The sequence below is a fragment of the Calliphora vicina genome, chromosome 5 (assembly GCF_958450345.1).
Source record: "Calliphora vicina chromosome 5, idCalVici1.1, whole genome shotgun sequence".
In the NCBI taxonomy this organism is placed as follows: Eukaryota; Metazoa; Arthropoda; class Insecta; order Diptera; family Calliphoridae; genus Calliphora; species Calliphora vicina.
The window spans coordinates 364,454-388,667 of record NC_088784.1 but is presented as its reverse complement, the minus strand read 5'-3'; the positions used below and the strand labels follow the sequence as shown (position 1 = coordinate 388,667).

The window sequence follows — 24,214 nt, the reverse complement described above, 5'->3', positions numbered from 1 at the left end:
AATAAGAGAAAAATAAAAAATATTTTGTTTTATTGTCAATATATGTACATCTGCATTAGTATTCACAATGTATAATACTTGGACCGGTAATGTAGTAAAAGAGCACATTAGCTCAAATTAAAAACAAAATAAATTAAAAATATAAATATTTGTCAATAAATAGATCTTGTGCTTTTTTATTGGGCCAAGAGCTCCATATCATGAATACCGCTATTATAAACAAAACAATTTTTTATTTTACTAATTTTTACAAGGTAAATTATTTCAATAAAAAAAATAGTAAAAGAGACAAATATTTTCTCTTGAATATTTTGCTATATTCTTTGTGTACAAACACGGAAATTTTAAAAAACTAGTAAAAAAAAATAATATGTAAACGAATACGCTTAGTATCTTTGAAATATACAGAATTTTTACAAATTTCCGTCAAATTCATACAAATTTTCATTAAACGTTTCTTCACAATTATCTTGCATGTTGCATATCTATTTATTAGGGTATGCAAATTGTGTCGTTTGTTCGAATAATACGAATAAGATATTTTAACTAAAATTAATCATATTATTCGAAAAATTTAAATTTTTTAAATAAAGACCATGTTATTCATCAATTTCAATGCAATCATCAGCAATATCATCCTCAATATAACCTTCGTCAACATATCACTTTCATCTGAGTTAAGATTTTGATTCGTATTATTTGTTTTAGCATAGAGAATATCAATAAAGGACAAATATATAGCGTTGTTAAGAAGATACAAACGGACCATTCATCTGCAGTAATTAAAATAAACAATATAATCTTGCAATCATATACATAAATAGAATTGAAAAAAATGATAATTTATATATGTATTTCCACAAATTCCGCTCCAAATAAGTTTTATATACACAAAATTCATGTCACCAAATTTTGTTACGATCGGTCCATAATTAGTCATAGCTCCCATATAGACCCGTTTGCGAAAATCACTTTAACGTGCATAAATCGCTTAGAAATGTTAGTAAACACACAAAATTCAACATAGTTAACTTTAATATAGACATAAATCACACGACCGAATTTCATGGTGATCGGTCCATAATTGGTCATAGCCCCCATATAAGGCCCACTTCCAAAAATCACTCAAAAATATAAATTATTGAAATTTTAAAAGAAAAATTTTTTTTGCTCTTTTACTTAGTGTAGGGTATTATATGGTCGGGCTTGACCGACCATACTTTCTTACTTGTTTTTTACATAATTTATCTTAATATTTGTAGAAGATGGCAAAAAAGAAACATTTATTTTAGCATTTTCTATTTAACAGAAACAACATAAAACATTTGTGTTTATTTGTATGTAACTAGTATGTACTTATGTAGTACATACACATAAACATATATAAATGTTTAATATTTAAATTTATGATGACTGATTATAAAAAGTCACTGAAATCGGTGCATGTATAAGCAAACACACACACTTTTGAATGTTCACCATTAAAGTATCGCAGCAAACTCAGAGTCAGAATCAGAATCAGTATCATTATCATTACTATGAATGAAAATTTATGAATACAAATTTACACATTTTATTATTATTACGTACTTTGTTTTTGTTTTCATGTGTACAAATACGTACTTACTAATTCTTTGGATAAATCTGCACATTAATATAAATGCAGAAATGTTTGCATGTACGTATGTATTTCACACGTACATGTGTATCTATGTATGTGTCTATTTTAAAATTTCAGTCAAATGTACATGTGTTTAAATGTGATGTTTTTTTTTTGTAACCAGACAAATAGATAACGACTTACATATCCATACATACATATATATTTATACTCTGCATTTTTAGTTTTTCGTCCAAAAGATCATGGCAGCACCATGAAAAGTTCAGCGAAAAAATCACTGTCACGCAATGATTACGATGATTAAATTGTACGTTGATCCATGATTTGAACTAGATAAACTTACAAACGAGCGAAATGTTTTTTACTCTTCGGAAACTCACTTTTTGTTTTTGCGTTTTTTTTATTTTTTGATTGTAAATTATGATGAATTTGAAAAGTATTTCACATAAAACTTTTGCCTTTTTTAGTTTGCCCTAGAAGCGCTTGAATGATTTTTATATTCGTATGTACTATAATGTACGAGTATGTATGTATATATTTCTTTGTATTTCAGTTACTCAGTCGTTCGCACCCGCTTGTCTGCAATATAAATTGTTTGATGCAAAAAACTAGAAAAAAAAGCATCAACAGCAACAAACGAAAAAATAAACAAATTTCATACAAATAATAAAAATTACAATTTATCGTTTTTGAGGGGTGGAGGGTGAGGGGTTAGGGGCAAAAGGAGAATAGAAAAATGATTTTAATTTAAATTTTTACCGCCAGATTTGAATTTGATGGTTCCTTTGTTCTTCTATAATTGTTGTTGTGTTTCGTTGTGTTGCTGCTTAATTTTATTTTTATTATGATTTGAAGGTGGTTCCACTTAAAAATGCTGTGTTTATTTGGCGTGTAGAATTTTATTTGGTTTTTCTGCTGTTTGAAGAATTATGTACATTTGATGATGTTCAAATTTACCAGACCTTTATTAAATGTAATTGAGTTAGCAATCATTTTGAATATAATTTAATTACAAAATGAGGGGATAAAAAACATTTACTCATTATTAATGAATAATGTTCGTTGGTTTGTTTGTTCGTTTGTTTAAAAATAATCAAATTTTATTTAATCCACTACTTTTAAGTATAATAATAATCAAATATTTTAACATTTCAAATACAAACAGTAATAAAGAAACATAACTTTAAAATATGAACTTTTGATCGCCTAGAATGCTAAAGTCATACAATGTGCGCAGGGACGAAGGTGGGACTTAACAGAAAGTGTACAAGTGTTTATGGCTATAAAATCTACAGAAGTTAAGCTCTTAATTGATTATCATTTTTTTTCCATTGTCATATTAATGTACATATGTTTGCAAGATTAGGCATTGCTAAATTCTTATTTTTGTTAGTTTAATCTCAGTAAATATTATCACAGTTAATGTTTTGAAGTTAATACAGAATCCTACAGAAAAATCCTAAATATTTCTTTCCAAACACATTTAGAAAACAATTTAAATTTTATCTTTAAAGTGCCTAATGTTTTTTTTCCATGCTAGAAATATAATATTCTGTAGATTAAGCCATGCCTTTCAAAAGGAGTACTAATACAATCAAGAAATACTGAGTACTAGGGTAATCAAATTATTCGATTTTTTTCTTGTTCGAAAAAAAAACGAATAATTCGATTAAGAGATTTTAACTTGTTCGAATAATTCGATCACACGTTCACACCCGAACAATATACAAAACAATTGACTAGCAAACCCTTTGGTTTCCTTTTTGGAGTTATGCTTTAAAAAATTTGAGCTAGTTGGACATGATCCTGAATACAAATACAATATAAACGTACTAAGAACATTTTTATGTCGTTCATTAATTCGGGTTTAAAATTGAGTAACTAATTCTTTAGTAAATTAATTATTCACTATTAATTATTCTATCAACGTTGCCGAATCTTTGCTTAATAAAGTGGTCTTGGGGAATTACACAATACAGGGGATCTGTCCAATGTTTGATATAATTTTAGTGAACGTGGCTAATTTGAAGTTAGACAGTGTATGATTGACGCATTTACAAATACGCAAAAAGTTTATTACCATGTTAGACAAAGATGTTCAAAATCATGTATAAGACGAACTCCATGCTTTTCTTGCAACAAAACGTTAGTTTTCTTCTATTTCTATGTAATCATTATAAATGTCATCCTCAAAATCACATTCTCCATCACATTCAACTCCATTTTAATCTATGTTAAAATTTTGATTATTAATTTCGATTCTTCTTTTATTTTCATTGGTGCAAGTCCTAAGTTAAAAATGTTGAAAGATTTGTTTTTAGAATTGTAACTTCTTGCAGTAATATTTATATATTTATAGAAGGAGCTATCGGTTATTTGTCGAATTTCAGAAACAATATAATTTTTGTGAGTCATTATTACTTATTTAAATTTGAAATTATAAAAAATGTTAAGCAATTTAATAAATTTAAATATGTATATATGAACATTTATTCGTTTTATTCGATTATTCTACATAAAATTGTTCGAATTATTTGTTATTCGAAAATGTCCATTTTTAAATTGTTCGAATAATTATTCGTAAGAAATTATTCGATTAATCACTGCTATGATCAAGAATTATTCGAATCATTCGAATTATTTTTGTTTTCATGAATGAATTTTTCTATGTATGCATTTCAATGTGTGTGAATGTGTGCGGCTTAACGTTCTTCCCAGCAGTTAAGCAAGTAGTCAATTTATCCCTTAAAGACAGTAATTGTCACAAATTTCTTATCACTTGGCTGACTCCATTTTATATATTTTGGTCATTTGACACGTGTGTACACTTTGTAGTGCAAGTAGAAGACAATTGGTTACTTTATGCATCCCAAGTAATCTAGCGCGAAGACAATTGTCACTTGAGTGTCTCTAAGTAATCTAGAGTGTAGTCACTTTAAACGTTTTGTGAGTAATTCGTACAAACTTGTATTTTACAAATTGTGTTAATATAATTCTCATACAGTTTATTTTTATTTATGCTTAAGTATACTGATATCCCATGTAACATAGCATGAAGTCAATAGTCACTTAAGTGTCTCTTAGTAACCTATGGTGAAGTCACTTTAAACTTTTTTTCGTATTGCACTTTATTTTACCCACCAGAAGCATTGACTACTTGCGATCAGTTATCCGATAGTCACATTGTAATCAAAAGGGTCAATTGACCCCCTGATTAGGACATGCACGTGTTAAAATAACTAGTTAAATAACCAGTTACAAAGCTAGCACGGTAACTGACGCTATGTAACCAGTATGTGAATCCAATATGTTGCCTACTTTGGACCAGCTATTAGACAGTCTCATTGTAATTGACCCCCTGCCTAGGACATGCCCGTGTTAAAATGACTAGTCACGTGGCTATTGAAGTAACTAGCTCCCACCCTAAAGGATGGGTAAAATCACTAGTTCGGTACTGTCTCCTAGAACTGCTGGGTTATTTATCATTATGTTTGCACCCATACCAGTGTTGCCACTTCATGTGTAATTACACATATTGTGTGTAATTTTAACTTGGATGTGTAGCCCATGTGTAATTGAGTGAATGTGTAATTCATGTGTAATTTTAAATTCCAATTATATCCAAAATATATTGTCAATGTATGTCTTTTATCTATATTTTGGATTTTAATTGAATGAATGAATTATGGATTGTTCAGATTTCAAAACCGACTGAAATAAATATGTACATTTATATGAGGAAAAGTAGCTATATCCTCTATTTTTAGTATTTTAGTATTCACAATTATTACATTGTACTCGTTTGTTACTCAGTATAATGGAATTATGGCCTTATTACACATTGTGTTGAGAAATAAGACCATATGACTTTATTACCAACGTGGGAGTGAAATAAAGTCATAATCAATTATTGGCCAAAGCCATATCAGTGTAAAATTGCTTGTTGCTTGTTGTCCGCTCTTAGGGACTTTCTCCTCCATGGAATGCGGCAGGCGGCTTCGCTAAATAAAGCCTTTCTTGTAAATAAATTATTAAAAAATATTTTTTTTTTGGAGTGGATGTTCTTTAATTTTTGATTGAACTTTCTTTTCTTGGCAAATTAAATAAATCATTTTAGCAAACAAAAAATTGTCTAAATGCAATAATGTCATAATGGCCCTATTTCACTTCTTCCATGGAAATAAGGTCATATGGTCTTATTTCTCAACACAATGTGTAATAAGGCCATATGACCTTATTTCACTGCACCTGGTGAATTTCGGTGGCCGAAATTCGAAACCCATATATGTTTTATTAATATAGGTGGACAATAACATACTTAAAAGTGTACCACAAAAAAACGTGTGTCCTATTTATATATAAGATGAAGATATGAATCAAGTTTGAACTAAATTAACATTAAGGTTTGCAGAAAACTACGATAAGTAATTTGAAGATTGCTATGTTTGGTTTTAAAGTGGACATTTCGCCTTTTGTGATAGATTTGTTTGCGTAATATTGGTAATAGAAACTAAATTTTAGTTTATATATAAGACGTTTAATTCCAACATGAAACAAATATAAAACGACAAATACTATTCAATAACTATACATTTTTACAAGTTATTACAAATTGTTATTGGAAAAACATTAATTTTCAAAATAACCCCAAATCGAAAATTTGTATTTTTAAAATTTTAAATTGTTTATAGAATAAGGGTAAATCTATTTACAGATAATGGTATAAACTATTATATCGGTAACGGTAATTGCAGTTATTTCGGGGTAACGTTAGCCAATCTTAAGAGAAAAAAACAAGAACGTAGGAATTTGTGTGAGAAAAATTTATTTACAAATTGTTACTAGTTTTTGTGTTTATGCTATTGTCTGTCTGGTTTGTGTTTTAAATAATAAACAATAAAATTGACTTACTATTTTGGAAGCTTTATTTCAAATTTATAACTACAAATTTTATAAATATAAACGTTACAAGATTTTACTGCTAAAGTATTTACTGGGAAGGAAAATGATCAGAGCTATAATTTTTAAACTGAAAACAAAACTGATTTCCAAGCACATAATATAAATTAGGAATAAATTAAAATTCGAAAGCAAACAGTGTGCTATTTTTTAAATATTGTTAAATGTTTAATAGAAATGTAACAATTTCCAATGGAACAATCTCCGAATGGAAATTGATTAATATTTGTTAAAAGCGTATTTGGAATTGACATATTTGACTGATCTCAAGAATTCATTAAATTAGAAAAATTCACAAAAAAAAGAGATTGCTAACTTTGCTTTAATACCCCTCATGTATCCAATTCCTGGATAAATTAAAATTACCGCAAGTGAAAATTGTCCATTGACAATAAAGTGATCGTATTTGGTCCAAACATCCCAGAGTCCACTGTGACAAACATTTTATATTCATCACAATTTTACACAATTTCTCGTATTGAAATCACGAAAATTTATTTACACGTGTAATTTTTTCTCGTATGTGTAATTTAGGCATGAGGCATGTGTAGTTTATAATTTTCTTGGTGGCAACACTGACCCATACACACGAACATTTAATAATACAAAAAACTCGGTGTGCACTGCTTCATTGTGACCTGAAATCATACACCATTAACACGGTGTATATTTACTCTCATTGTCATATACTGTCTCTCATTCTATACTCTGTTGTTTTGTTCTGTCGTTGGTTGTTATCAGCGTTGCCGCTTTGGTCCAATTGGACCAAAATTGGTAGTTTGAAGTTAACAAATTGACTTTTGGTAGTTTGGTTGGTTTGTTCCGATATTTGTCGTATTTTGGTAGGCTACGATATTTCTGAATACAGAAGTATTTTTAAGAACAAAATAATTAAAATAATAACGAAAAAACTACTTATGTTCAGCCAAAATAATAATACTACATGTTTGCAAAATATCAAGATAGCATTTTCTAAAATATTTAGTTTAGTCAGGTAAATGTGTATTTATTTAGTAGTGTTGAGTTCAAAAAATGCCAAAGGGCTCTCAAAACTTTTATTTTATAATAATATGTGTTAAACTCTGCTTCAATATCATTCATCCTCTGGTTAATTTTATAGCAGCAATAATATAATTTTAAGTTAACTATTAATTTTGAAACGAATTCATATAGCATTTCTCAAATATTTAAAATTTGGTAGGTTTTGGTAGGCTTTGGTAGTTTTTAATTAGAAATTTGGTAGGAAAAATATTTTATGAGTGGTAACGCTGGTTGTTATTGTTCCTCATTTACACTCATTCGTTTTGTAAATAAATACCCAACGATCTGAAGTAACTGTTGTGCTGGTGAATGTCTTGAGTAGTAAAGTTTTATTCCTGCTCTACAATGTGTTTATAGTATTTGATAAAAATTCCAATTAAAAATCAAAATAACATGGAAATTTTGCAATTTTATTTTGCAAATTTAGCTTTAAAGTTGTAAATTTTATATACATTTTTATTAAGTAGTGTTATTTTAAATAAAATATTTCAAACACCCAACAAAAATGCTTACAACCTGAATGAAAAATCAAAAGTTTTTGTTTAAATTCATACAGTTTCAGTATGAATTTCTTTCTGTTTTCAAATATTTTTAGGATTTTTAAAAGATTAAATTGTATGATTTTATAAGTGATTATGCATTAATATTTCATTGCCTATATTTTTGTTCGGATAAACTTTTGAACGTCATCATGTTTCTTTATACTTTAATAACAGAAATACATTTGCATTTCTATTTATCATACAATTTAAACAAAAACTGTATCAAACACACCCATTTTCTCTATACATAGAAAAAAAAAAATTTAATTCACAACAAAATAAACACATAGATATAAGTTTAAGAGCAAAACAAACAAATTTAATTCATAAATATGTGATATGAGTAAGAACGGGAGCGTTGTGATGCTAGTGGAGCTTAAAAAATACTTATGTTAAATTAAAATTTAATAATATTTACCAACAACAAACACCATCATATACTCACATACACACGCACACACACAGTCGAACACCGACTATAACAAACTACGTTTATAGGAAACTATTTTCTTTGATCCCATTGATTTTACTCAATTTGTTCATACAAATTCCTACGTTCATAGTGAACTCCTTTTATAACGAAATAAAATTGGATACAAAAGTAGATGTTTATAACAAGCTGACTGTAATTTCCCTGGCTTTTTCATTTCCCGGGAAAAAATTAGGAAAGATCTTCATTCCCGGGAATTACACCAAAAATCATTAAATTTTTAATTGAATAAGTAGTCTTAGAATTTTACCAGCGTTTTAAAGGACATTTCGCAAATCAGCTTGTTTATAAACAAATTTAAAAGACTATCTATTATTGTTATTATTTTCTCTAAATATGAATATCCTTAGAAGTTGTTATAATTCCTTTAAGAACATACCATTTCAATTTGAGTCATTCTTAATGATCACCCTGATCTGCTGTGGCTGAAAAATTGTAGTTAAGTGTCAAAAATTCGTTTATTTCAACTGTAATGCTTCTTTGCCAACAGAATATCTGTTGCTATAGCCGAAAAAATGTATTGATATAATGATATCATTCTATTAGCAATAAATTTGTCCATCATAACAAATCAGAATATTGTAAATTTAAGAAGAAAATAAAGAAATAAAGAAATTCCCGATAAAAAATTTCTCGAACATTTCTTCCCGCGTAGGAATCCTACTTTGTACAAACAAAATTGAAATTTACTAATGTACTAAAATGCACTGTGTCACCAATATTTGAAAATAATGCTAATGTGCATATGTATATGGGTATCATAGTATTGAAACTCGTGTATCAGGCCTGCCATGGATTTCATTTGTTTTAATTGTGTTCGACTGTATGTATGTGAATGAACACATACATTAGGGTGGCAATGAGATGCATGATAATTTTTTTCGCCGTATCCCACTGAGAGACCAAAGTTAAATTTTCGGAAAATATGCAGATTTTTAAACATTTATTGACAAACAAACAAAATTATATTTTTATGCATGCATTGGTCGATGCTTTGAAGTTCTTGCAAAGCATTCTGACATATATTTTCCGAATTTTTAACCCTTTATGAGGCGGAGTTCATACGAACCTCTTGCAAAAGTCTATATTTTCTAATATAATTTACCTTAAGGAATATTTTGTATTTAACCAGGTTACTTTAGTATTACAACTCGATATTCCGATTTTGTTTTACAGTAGAATCTTTTGTTAGAACCTCTTTATAATAGACCTTCCAAGAATTCGGAAGTATTGTTTATTTAACCATTTCGTGTTAGGAGTGCTCTTTTTGTAAGAATTGTTAGATCCTCTCTATAAGAGGATCTTATAAGTGGTCACTTATTTTCGTAAATAAGCACGCCTTCGAGTTAATTTCAGCAAGTGACATAATAATCTGAGCAAATATGTTGAATGAATCAGAGTTGATTTTTCATTGCCACCCTAATATGTTCGTACATAGATACTTCTAGGTAAACAGTAAGCACTTTGCAGCACTTTACAATAAACAATTTGTCTTCATGTCAGTATTTTCAGATTCATTTTTACCCTACATTCATACATACATAAATACCTATGAACATGTGTGTAATATTTATAGGGACTTTAAATTTATAGACAGTAAAAACTATCAATAATGGATAGCGAATGTTACAATCAATATCATTCATTCATTTGTTTATTTGTGTTTATGACACAACATTTTTTTTGGTAACTTTATGAACAAGATTCGATTGCCAACAAATAAATAAAAGATAAATAAAAACTACTTATTTGCTGCGATGAAAATTTCGGTGTTTTTTAATAAAACGTGCCCTGTTCTTAGTTCAAAAAATCATAACCTATTCACCCGAAAATCAAAGTAAAAAAGACTGGCTAATACAAAATTGCTTTTTATGTACAATAAACAGACATACTCCTACAGGCAAGTAAGTACGTACAAACATACAAACATACATACATACATACAAATGTACTTAAATGTGAACAATATATTTTAAACAAACGTTCGATATTTATTTATTTGAGTTTCTAACGGGTATGTTATGTACTCTCAATAACCATAAACAGGAAAACGGAAATCGTATACATACTGTCTATATGGTCATAACTATACAATGAGTATGACTAGAATATGACTATCGCTACCACTACAACAACAACAACAATAACAACTACTACTCTTGTATAGCAATAACAACAAACAACCAAGCAAACAAATTCAGAAACAAACAGACTAACAGAATAACAACAAATCGTACGTATTTTGGTTAAACATACATTCATACATACGTACTCGTACCCATGTATGAATATACTACATAAGTACAATATATTTTTCATTCATCTTGCTTACTGTACAGTAGAGTAGAGTACAGTACAGTACTTTACATTACTCTACTCTGCTTTGCAGCTTTTTGTTGTGCTTACTTTTCCTCTTGTTTGCTTACTGAAATTGTATGTACTGGTATGTATTTCTATATGAATGTGTGCATGGCAGTGTGTGCATAATGTACCGAAATCATGTTCTTTTCCTTGTACATACGAGAATATTGGTTCCTGTTATACTATACACAGTTACGCAGAAAAATTTTAACTAGATTTCTCTGTAAGTTTTTTTCTTACTGCGATAATAATACGGGATATGAAAGAACTACCGCACAGTGGGTCATTTCACTGTTTTTTTAATCGCAAGAATTACCTATAACTGTAGTTATTATGTGCACTAAAGTTACAAGATATAGAAATATTTAAGAACGTCAGTAAATAATTTCTGTTTTAAGTTTCCCTCTCACTTGTCATTACTTAAAAATTACAAAGTACATTCTTCTATGTGATCACGAATGATTTACTTGGTTGTGCGAAAATAAAGACAAATTTTTTTGAAAAAAAAACAACGCAATGCAATTACAAATACATTTTCTTACTGCTTGCTCAAATTCAAATGAACTTTTACTTTTTTATACCAGAGCAGTATTCGAAAAAAAGTCTAGTGAAGTTTTCGTACATTACATTACATTATAATTAATAAAATTTTAATTTTAATAAATTCTATTAAATATTTGCCCCTGAATTATATATGTATGTATAAGCATTAATTTGGTATCTCCCTAAAAAAAATCTTACGTTGTTTTTCACACATTCCTACGATAGTCTATGTATTTTGCACTATCAGCTAATTTTTTTTTTTTTGTAGTCAAATTCATGATTTACCATCAATAAAATATTTATTTTTATATTTTCTTTAAGGCATTTGACATAAAGATTTCACTTTTTTTGACAGAATACACCTAAAACATCCGATTTTGCGACAATTTACATAGAAATTATATATGTGTGGAAAACCACACAGTAGTGTAAACAACGTTCCTTTTGAAATATCTCGCTATCAACTAATATTTTTGAACTTGACCTCAAGCTTTAAAATAACTAGCTCTAGAGAATTGCATTAAATTGACCCATGGTGTTTTAAAATATTGGAATTATGTTGACTTGTTTTGGTTATGAGAACCTTCTTGCCACCTACAAACGTACACATATCCAATTATTTGTATTTGTGTATGTACATTAGACAGGCCCTTAAAAAATAGATTTTCTTTGGATGGGTCTTATTTTGTTCGATAGTAGCTAAAACTAACTACTGCAAAATTTAAGTGAAAACGGATAACTAGAACACGTGCCGGAATTCGATTGAAAGTTGTAAAATTGGGTAAATAATGGTACTTTTTCCGATATCTTAAAAAATTTCCTTATTAAAATACTGTTTTTTAAACATTTTCAATAAACCTAAGCTTCTAGAGAAAATTATCTTTCTAACAAGGTATAAAGCATGAACATCGAGTTAAAAATAACCAAGTTATTAGCATTTCCCTATATTCAAGAAAAACGACATTTTTGTATTATTTACTCACTGTTTTGCATGCAAAAGTTATGTAAACAACTATGTCAGCAATAGAAATGCGAGTAAAATATGAGTAAACTAGCACTTGTATTTGTATTTTTGTATTTTTTATGTATTTTTTAAGGTCATGTCTAATGTACATATGTATTAATATCGATATGTGAGTTTGTATTTAATGTACATGGATATATTTTTTACTGTATCTTGTTTGTTAGATGATATATTGGTTTTCTATTTTCCTACGATATTTTCCACTACTTGCACACTTTTCCTTTTATTTATTTATTTACTTTTTTTTTGGTCTGCTCAGTACACTCAAGTCTAAGAATCCAGCATTTTAGAAATGCGAAAAATTTATGGGAATATTTTATTACAAGTGGCATACTTGAAAAAGAAAGTGTTGTGAAATGAAATTGAAGTTGAGGAATGTTGTGAAAATCAATTTGAAATACATGTTCTTCATTGAAAAACATATTAAAAATTCAAATAGATTTTCACAACAAAAAGTGTGTAGTATACGACTTTAATATAAATTTAATTAAAATTTTGTATTTCGTTGCTATGAGACAACAACAAATCTAATTTTAAAGTAAAATCTCTTCAGCAGCATACTTGTGTCTATTCAGATTCTGATCACTTGGTATAAATTGTGGAAATAACGAACAAAAAATTAAAGATTATTGCAAAGATTTAAGCAATATTTTCATAATACTGCGACATTGTAAAATCTTATTATACCTTCGTTTGGCTATTGTTTTACATAGTTTTGTTTTGTTTTGTACGGTATTGTATTGTGTGCCGGCAAACCATTTCCTTGAATATAAAGTGTACAACCATTTGTGGTCTATAGCAAATACAGGTGGTTGCTGATCCAGCTCTTCTATTATATTGCCACTCGTACAAATGTAAACAGCAATCAAGACCCTATGGCCATGTAAATTTAAACACAAAACAGCTCAAGTCAAGTTTACTTAATAAAAAATAAAAACGAAAACCAACAGAAAATGAAAAACAACAGAAGCAGTAGCAGTAGCAGAAACAACTATAACAACATTAACTACAAGTATACTCGTAACACTATAAAATAAAATTGTTTTAAATAAAAGCAAATACATGCATAGAAAAACAACATCATTAACAACAAACAACAATAACAACAACTGAATATAATTAACATTCTAAATAAATATATATTTAGATATATATAGTACATGTCTTGCATATTCACTGGTTTAACTGGTGTAACTGCTGGCACAAACACTAGCTCCTGACTCTGTTCTACCACTGTACTCTACTACTATATTGTCGTCAACGTCATCCTGCCCCACAACTAATCCTGATCCTGTTTCTTATATGTGTTTTTTACTTCCTTATATTTGTTTCATTATATTCATTCTCTGAGCCCCCACAAACACTCTATTGAATAGAAAACCGTTCAACTAACGAAACACGAACAACACCATTCAACACAAAACCATACAACACATCTCAACTGGTCTCGGTTAGATTCGACTCGACTTCTTTTCAATCGCTGGTCTTTCGTATTTACACTGTCTGAACTATGGATTTATCATCGTACGTACAACTGTTCTGTTCATCCGCATTATGTTGGCTTTTCATACTCATTATATGTTGTGCAACACATACAACATCGACACGTGCTCGTGTAACACCCACAGCCATGACACGTAACATCGAGGAGGAAAATGGTAAGTTATGCATCCATATTATGAAAAACCAAAACAAAAATCAAATAAATTAACTTTGTATTTAATATAATACTTAGTATGTAGCTCTGTCGTATAAATGTTTGCCTAATTGAGGTCTTAATTGCTTTATTGTAAAATAAGGGTACAACAAGGACATACACAGATGACTAGTTCAATAATTTATCAACAGGTTGAAATAAAGAAATGTAGTAACATTATGATTAAGCATTGAAATTTACTTTTAGTTGAGTAGATGAACTTTTCTTTGAAAAGAACTGCATCGCACATATGAATGTTGTGCGATATAATGTTTTAAAATTCTGAAACTTAAATTATATATAGACAGACTGAATGTCATGTTTCGAGACAAAAATTCTTGGAAATTTTACAGCTTGCTTTCTTAAGGATGCACTGAACGTGTTTATATCCATTAAGGAACTACCTAATATGAATCCGATTCCTGCCTGAGACCCACTACAGCGGGCTTATAACTATTCTACTCGGTAAATAAATATTGTCATTTTAAACCTAATACATAGTAGTTTTTTTTTACCAACTAGTGCATTTAACTTGGCAAAAAAAAATACGGCGAATGGTGTAAGTGAGAACAGGAATAGCCCTGATTAATTTTGCAAGTATAAATAAGTAACAGTTTTATTACAAAAATATTTTAAATATAATTTACAACAATACAGTTAAACACTCTCTTTCATTCTGCTTCGCTTTTATATCTTGTTTGTACAATATCATACTATTTATTTTTTCTCTTATAAAATGTCCTAAATCTAGAACTCTAATAAGTACTATGACCGATTTAACCGATTTAAACAAATAAAAGTTTATTTTACTCAGAAGGACACTGGCTTTAAGTTCATTGTTGTCTAAAATGAAGATCTGAAAAAACACTCGTAATAGTTGAAAAAGTTAAAAAAAAACAAAAAATTTGATATTATTGGTAGAATAGTGAAAGTGATATACTTGAAAAGACATCGTTCGCCCGTTTTTAATGTAGTTTGAAATTTTAAAATCGGTTAAACAGTGACTGAGTTTCAAATGTTTTAATTTGCGGGTCCAGAAAAATCTACTTTTGCCCATATTTCGGAAATTTGCAGGTATATTGGAACTTTAAAAACAGGTTTTAAAGACCTACTACCTGCACTACGTCATTTGCCAAGTTATTTTTGAGTGTTGCACAGTGTAATGTTTGATGATTTGTACGTATGAGTGATATACAATTATACACATAAACTTGTTTATGTTAATCATACGCGGGATCAATAAAAATTGGTTGGCTGGAGATAATTTTTTCATAAATAAAATTCTAAACATTTTAATTATGTATGTGTGTGTGTTTCTGTTGTCATTAATTTTTTAAAAATCATTGACAAATTAAACGCGCTTTTTATGACATTTTTAGGTTGTTTATTAAAAAAAATCAGAAATCAAAGGCTATGTAGGTAAATTCAACAGAAAACTCATTAATAATAGCTACAAAATTTATTCAAAAATTGGACCGCTAACATTTTATTTGAATCAAAAGAATATTTCATTTATTTTTTAACGTTGTTTTTATAACTAACAAGTTAAGTAGAAATAACTGATTTTTCTTTAGTTTTTTTTGACAACAAACGAAAAGCTTATACTGAAAAACTAATTTTGTTTTCAAAATTAAATGAAAACAAATGACTGCAAATACCAATTGCACAGAAAAACTATTTCTTCTTGTAGTTTGTTTTATGAAAAACATGCATAAAAAGTTAAAAAATAATTTCTTTATAAAAATACCTATATTTTCAATAATTTTAAACTTAACGGAAATTTTTATATATAAGTTTGTCATTTCGTTTGTAATTTCTACATTTTTCATTTGCGATCCCACAAAGTATATCTGCGGAGTCGATATAGCCATGTCCACATATCCATTAGTATCTTAAAATCAACTTTCCGTAGCCCCCAAATAACTCATATACATACATACATCAATATATCCGCTATATACTAGGGTATTCAATCTATTAACCGTTAATCGGTTAACCGATTAATTTTGGACGGTTAACTGTTCGAATAATTTAAAATTGCCGATTTTCAAATAACAAATAAACCGATTAATTTCTGTCGATTAACCGATTAACCGAAATTCCTTTTTTTTGCACTTAAACATATTTTTTGTATATATTTTTCCATTTCAATTCAAATACAAATTAAAATTACATATTTTTTCGAACATCCAAGAATCATGTTTAGGGAGTATAACAACTGCCATATTTAATTTACATGTAATTGAAACTTTGTTTGTATTTACATGTATAGACGAAACATTTTTTGAAACGAGTCTTTTATCAGAACTTAACGAAACTATTAAAAGTAAAAGGACTACAATGGTATACAAAGGATTTTATATGCTTAGAAAAAACTAAAAAAAGAAATGAGATATTGGATATTCTTTATCATGCTTTCTATTTCTTCAACATCCACAATCAGCGAGACAGTTTTTTCCAAGTTAAGTTTTATTAAATCTAAAGAAATCGTTTAAAATGAAAACATTTAAATTATATTCTTTTTTAAAAGACTATATCAGAAGATCTCAAGAACATCCTAAAAGAACACACATGTGTATACAAAAAAGATCTCAAATACCGTATTTGCTATTATTTTTTGTTTGAATTGTTATATTTTGTTTGTTTTTTATGTTTTTGTACACAAAATACGTGGTTGTATTTTGTGTATGTATTTTCAATTTAATTTTGGTTGTATTTTCAATTTAAAATTAAAATAGAAATTATTTGGTTAACAGAATAATTTTAAGTTAACCGAATAAATCTAAACCCCGATTAATTATTTGCTCGATTAACCGATTAAACCAGAAACCCGATTAATTGAATACCCTACTATATACCCAGTTCGGTTGCTATTTAAAATCGCCCACAATGGAAAAAACCAGGACAACCTCGATGTTTGACCTATAACGATGAGTTATATAAAAACTCAGCATTTTAGAAAAAAAAGTAAATTTTTTTTTTAACCCGTTAACAATTTATGCTGTAACTTTGGAATGGAAAGTGATAAATTAATGAATAAAATTGGAAATTAAAGCATACTTAACGAGCTATTAAAAAATTCAAATAATAAATTTATTATATCCAGGGTTTATATTCAAATAGAGCTATACGACATTTTCTCGAAAATGAGTTTTTTATAGCAAAATTTTCGATCAAGCAAAAAAATGAATTCCCTACAGCGTATTGCAATCAAGTGATTGTGCCAGTTGATTGCGCATATATGAGCTTGTGGTGTGATTGTACCAGCTGCTGGTGCTTTATCAAAAATAGTTTGATATTTTTTTGATTGTACTAGTATGATTGAATCGAGTGTTGTAAAATTAGCTCATAAAAGTTAAACAAAACCTAGCTTTCCTTTGTTTTCTAGCAATTTCTTCATTCAAACGCGTTTTTCTAACTCCTTTTTCGTTTTCGTTTTAGGATAATAGCAATAAGAAGTGCATTACAAATTTTATCGTAATTCATTACAACCTTTTCCACACAATTTTTGGTAAAAAAAATAATTTTGTACCAGCATGATGGTGTAGTGTGTGTGTCCAGCTTAATTGCACAATCACTTGATGGCACATCAATGATGGTGTTGTGTATGTACCATATTACTTACATAAAAACCTCAAAGTTTTCATTAAAGCTCATTTTTATTTACAAATTTTTTCAAAAAAAGTCACAAAAGAGGATATTATAATTTTTTAGTAATGAATAATCATAAACATATAAAAACACAAGTTAAAAAAAAAATGTAAGAAAATTTTTTTTTAACCTGTTTTGTTTCAGCATGTTTTTTAGCAACAGGAGTTCTTTCACTATAACTTAAATAAGTAAAAAACCTCAATAAACCCGCACTATTTTTTTTTTTGGAATATATAAGCTGAAATGTCATATTTTAAGAGCTTTTAATGAAATTTACCCGATATCGTCCTGAACTTGTTTAAACTCCATCTATATATTGAAAAAAAACCCAATAATGGAGCACTTTAAAAAAGAATAAAAAATATTTGCAAAACATTTATCTAAACAAAAAATATTTATTTATTTTCTCAAATACCTGAAGTTGATGGTTCCATTTTAATATTTCTAATTTTAACAGACTTAACAAAAACAAGTAAGAAAGTATGGTCGGTCAAGCCCGACCATATAATACCCTACACCAAGTAAATGAGTAAAAATATTTTTCTTTTAAAATTTTAATAATTTTTATTTTTGAGTGATTTTCGGAAGTGGGCCTTATATGGGAGCTATGACCAATTATGGACCGATCACCATAAAATTAGGTCGTATGATTTATGTCTATATTAAAGTTAACTATGTTGAATTTTGTGTGTATACCAACATTTTTAAGCGATTTATGCACGTTAAAGTGATTTTCGGAAGCGGGTCTATATGGGAGCTATGACTAATTATGGACCGATCGTAACAAAATTTGGTGACATGAATTTTGTATATATAAAACTTATTTGGAGCGAAATTTGTGTAGATACATAGATAAATTAAACATTTATGACCGATAAAGTCCAATTTCGAGGGGACGTTTGTATGGGGGCTAGGTGAAATAATGGACCGATTTCAGCCAGTTTCAATAGGCTTGGTCCTTGTGCCGAAAAAGTAAAATGTACCAAATTTGATCGAAATATCTTCAAAATTGCGACCTGTACTCTGCGCACAAGGTTTACATGGACAGCCAGCCAGCCAACCAGACGGACGGACGGACGGACGGACATCGTTTAATCGACTCAGAAAGTGATTCTAAGTCGATCGGTATACTTTAAGGTGGGTGTTAGACTAATATTTTTGGGCGTTACAAACATCTGCACAAACGCATAATACCCTCCCCACTATGGTGGTGTAGGGTATAAATATAAGCTCTCGAAATATCACAATTTTCAATTTTAACCACAGCTCGCAAAATTTGTAAAAATTATTTGACTTTGACCGCTCACTGCCAATAAAGTAAGTTACTCACAACTGTACTTTTAGCAGTTAGTGATGTATTATTTAATGCACTTTAACACAACACAATACCAAACATGACTTTGACAGATAAAGTTCAGCTTTTGAATTGATCGCCACTTTTGGTACATTTCAACCCTCTGTGCGTCAGGACAAACATTTTGAGAAATAGTCTCTCCAAACAAACTAGACTTTTATTTTATTTGGAAACATCAACAGCTTATTTTTCCTCCATACTATCGGGGTTTAATTTACAATACATACTTATGTAATTTTAATAGCTGTAACAAAATTTGACTTTAAAACTAAAATTTAAGTTTTAGCAGTTTGCCTTTGAAAACCGCAAAATATATTGTATTTTCCGTCAGTTGCCAAAACATAGAGCAAAAGTTATGTTGTTTTGTTGCATGGTGTCTCTTGATTTATTATTCATATTTTATTAACAAAATTTTTTGTCACGCTTTTAATCAAGGTCATAAGTAACAAATTGTATTCAGTGTGAAAGGGAAGAGAAACTCTTACAAGAACTTCCTTTAAAGTATGTACATACATATGTGTATGTGCTTTGAAATGAAGAAACAATGTTTATTACAAAACTTTTTTTCTGTAAAAAAAAAAACAAAAAACTCGAAGAACTGAAAAAGAGACAAATATATACATAGATACATATATAAACATACATACATAGAGAATGGCAACAAATGTATTTTATGAGTTTTGCAATGAAGTTTTAGCAAATGTTTGAAAAAATCGCAAAGTCAATGAAATTTGTGGAGCCAAAAACTAAAAACGAAAGACACACATACTGACAGCATGATAAGAAGAACAAAAAGTTCCTACACAAAGAAAAACTACTATTAAAAAATATGAAACATAATTTTATATGACAGATAACATACCATTGTCTCTTATTTTTTTTATTTTTTATTTCTATTTCTTATCATTTTGTTACGCTACACACAGACAATATTTTAAAAGCAAATCAGCAGACGCGATCAAGGAACAATTCAAAAAAATCATTTCAAAAATATTTAATACCTAGAAACATTATTAATTTTTATTTTTATTTTTATTATTGTTATTAATTTATAGCAGTTTATTTTTTAGGCTAATTTATCATCGCATTTAATAATTTCAAATATGTAGCTAGAATAACAGCAGCAACAACAACAACAGCAATTTAACAAAAAAGTGTTTTTCCTTGGGATTTATGAATTATTAATGTAAATGGTTGTTGGTTTTTGTTGCTCAAAATGTTTTCTTTTGTGTTTTTTCCCTGGTTTCCACAAAAAAATTTATGAAAACATAAAACAACAAGAAGTTTATTAAAATCGACTTTATTAGGGAAACTTTTGTTTTTTATTGTTAAACAGGTTTTTAAAATTAAAAATGTTTTCCACTTGAGTTAAAAAAGTTTTCCTTGTACAAAACACATACAATCATGCAAAATTTACTAAAATTAAAAGGTCAATTATTCCATGAAATACAACATAATAAAATTTAAAGATTTATTTTTTTATAACTTACAGCAATTAAAAATTATTAATTTTTATAGGATTAAGTTAAAGGCTTCAATAATTAAGAAGCTTAGTAGTCTACATCTTCTCTTCGGTATTATGCAAGTAGTTTTCTGTTTTCTATTTTTTTAAAAAAAAAAAATGCTAAATATAAGAAATATTTTTATAAATTTGTTTGTTGGCAGATATTATGGATATTATTTATAATATGGATAACATATTTTGAAATATGTAAGTGCGAGAAAAGTTATTGAAATTAGTCTTGGAGTAATTTTGATCCATAGTAGTATCTTTTTTCCCACCAATAAATTTTGGACGTAAATTTCTGCGAAAAATATTTTTAAATACTTTTCTTACAAAGTACTCGAAATTACGAGAAGACAGTTTTTAGTAAATTTTATAAATTAACGATTTTCAATCACTGGTGCAGAAGTTTATACTAGATTCTAATATCTGTTTCATATACAGCGTATTTTTACCTTTTTAGTTAATATTAATTATTTATAATTTTTTTATTATTTTATTAAATTGTTTGATTTTATTTATTTATTTATTTTTCTTTCTTTTCAGTTAAATATCTCTTAGAAGGTAAATTATGAAATTATTTATTTAATTTATTTCTAACAAAATCTTGCACATAACTAAATTTACACATATTTCATCATTATTGACTCAATATATGTTAATATTATTATACCCTTCACCATGAGTGGCAAGGCTATATATAAGTTTGTCATTCCGTTTGTAATTTCCACATTTTTCATTTGCGACCCCATAAAGTATATATATTCTGGATCGTTATAGATAGCGGAATCGATATAGCCATATCCGTCTGTCCGTCTGTGTGTTGAAATCAACTTTCCGAAGCCCCCAAATTACTTACATACACGATTTATACATCAACAGCACACCATTGTGGACGAGAAAATCGGTCCACAAATGGCTGAGATATAAGGAAAAAACTAGGACAACCTCGATTTTTGACCTATATCTGGATTACTAAGTCATTAATATAGACAATATGGATATCTAATGATAGATATTTCAAAGACCTTTGCAACGACGTATATAAGACCATAGTAAGTTGGACATAAAATGGGTCAAAATCGAAAAAAATATTTTTTAACCCGAATTTTTTTTTTCATAAAAATTTTTTTTTTGTCGTAAATTCTTTTTCCAAAAAAATTAATTAAAGAAATTTAAAAAAAAAAAATGTTTGAAAAAACTTTTTTTTAAAAAAATTAAAAAACAATTGGAAAAAAATTTTAAAACATTAAAAAAAAATTTTGATTTTGTTTAAATAAAAATATTTAATAAAAATATATTTTTAAGTATAATTTGGTGAAGGGTATATAAGATTCGGCACAGCCGAATATAGCTCTGTTACTTGTTTTTAACTTAAAACGTATAAAATGTACAAATTAAACATATCAGATAATAAGCTGAGTAAATGTTTATATACCCTACACCAAAGCTAAAAATATTAGTCTAATACTCGTCCGTTCGTCTGGCTGGATGTTCATGTAAACCTTGTACAGGTCGCAATTTTTTAGATATTTCGATCAAATGTGGCACACTTGAATCTGGCTGAAATCTCTCCATTATTTCACCTATACGCAATAAATTTCGAAAATCACTTCAACGAGCATAAATCTCTTAAAAATCTTAGTATCCACATATAATTCCACAGAAATAAGTTTCATGTAGACATAAATCACACGCTCTAATTTGAGGGCGATCGATCCATAATTGGACGTTGCTCCCATATAAATCCCATTTCTGAAAATCACTCACCAAAATAAATTATTGAAATTTTAAGAGAAAAACGTTTTTGTTCATTTACACATTGACGGAATTACCTTCTTATTCATAATACTAAAAATTATAATAAATTTTGCTGATTTCCAATAGTAAAATTCTTAAGACAATGATTGGAAGTACGAAATTCTTTTGACACAAAAAATGTCTACGAATTTGTTCAGATTATTTCAAGGGTACGTTTTGCGTAAATCTATTTTACCAATAAAATTTGATTGTATTTTTTTTTAAATACTTTAAAAAGTTTTAATTAACTTAAAATATCAAACATTAATGAGATGAAAAATATGAATGGTATTTGAGTCGAATCTGACTCTTGTCACTTCAGAACAGTGTTGCCAATTCATGGCAACAAAAAGGGCTAAATACTTAGAAAAAAGGCTAAAAAAGGTCTAAAAAGTGGCTTTAATTAAAAAATACATAAATTTGACACAAAAACAACTTAGAATGTTACATTTGGCTACGCCGAATAGACAAACAAAAATGTATGAATATAACACACGTTAAAATGTAAGAAAATAAGAATATTTATTCCTGTATGTTGATCCTTAACTTTAAAATAGCTTAATATGGGGCCACACGTATATCATATGCAGATGTTTTTAAAGCCTCGTATTTATCACCTGACCTGCAAAATGCTCCTAGGCAATTTTTTTTTTATATGAAAGACAAATTATGTATAAAGTAATCCTTTGTGATAACTTTGATGAAGAAAATTTTAATTTTTAATTTAATTTTAAAATTTAAATTTTACTTTCTATATTTGATCAGATAAAAATGATCATAGCTAAATTATTATCGATAATGAACTGAATTTATCTTTATAAATTGGTTGGATTGTAGTCTTTGAAAACGGTATACTACATGGCATGTGTTATAAAATATTTGTTAAAGTACTATATTTACGTCAATACATCGCCCAGATAAAGTTAAAAGTATTCTCTTTAACCCTATATATGATTTTATAAACGCCCGGACTCGCGCGTAAAACATTAACATATTTATTAAAAATTGTTATTCTAATAACGTCCATTTTCTCTATAGTAGTTATGGCATTTTTTTCATGTATGGAAGGTCCAACAATTTGTATGTGCTTAAATTTTTAACATTTTTAGTTAGTTTTTGTCATAATATCCCTGCCAATTTTTTTGAACTGATTTTACTAATTTTCATTAGAGTAAATATATATGGCTAAATGAAAATAAAAAAGGCTAAAAAAATGGCTAAAGGCTAAATTAATTTTTTTGTGGCTAAACAAGATTGAAAAGGGCTAAATTTAGCCCAAAAAGGGCTAAATTGGCAACACTGCTTCAGAAGAAAAAAAAATTAGTTTTCTCTACATTTCTCAAGAGATTTGATACATATGTAGAATGTGTTGAGAATCGAATTTGAACTGAAATGACAGCTATTTGCAAGATGAATTGTGTTTCGTTTATTGATGGTTGAACTTGGCAATAAGGTCACCAATGTGTATCGCGACTATTTGTAGAGTTCGTACTGCACCCTATCTAAGGTAATTTTCGAAAATATTTTTTTTAACAAATTTAAATTTTTTTTTATTTTTATTCACATCGAGATTTTAAAATTTCTTTACAAATTATTATAAATATAATGTTTTGGAAATAATCCGTTAT

The 24,214-nt window shown here is 28.3% G+C and overlaps 1 protein-coding gene across 2 annotated transcripts in view; it reads left to right on the top strand.

Moving 5' to 3' along the window:
* The first annotated feature begins 13,112 nt into the window (after positions 1-13,112).
* Positions 13,113-24,214, top strand: part of side-VIII (sidestep VIII) — a 119,372-nt gene continuing 108,270 nt past the window's right edge. Inside the window, exons 1-2 of one of the 2 annotated variants that reach the window (XM_065513586.1) lie at positions 13,113-14,239; positions 21,333-21,350. In XM_065513586.1, the coding sequence (XP_065369658.1) occupies positions 14,092-14,239; positions 21,333-21,350 (166 nt within the window). In that variant the 5' untranslated portion in view covers positions 13,113-14,091. The remainder of the gene's footprint in view (positions 14,240-21,332; positions 21,351-24,214) is intronic. The other variant, XM_065513588.1, reaches the window with a different exon arrangement.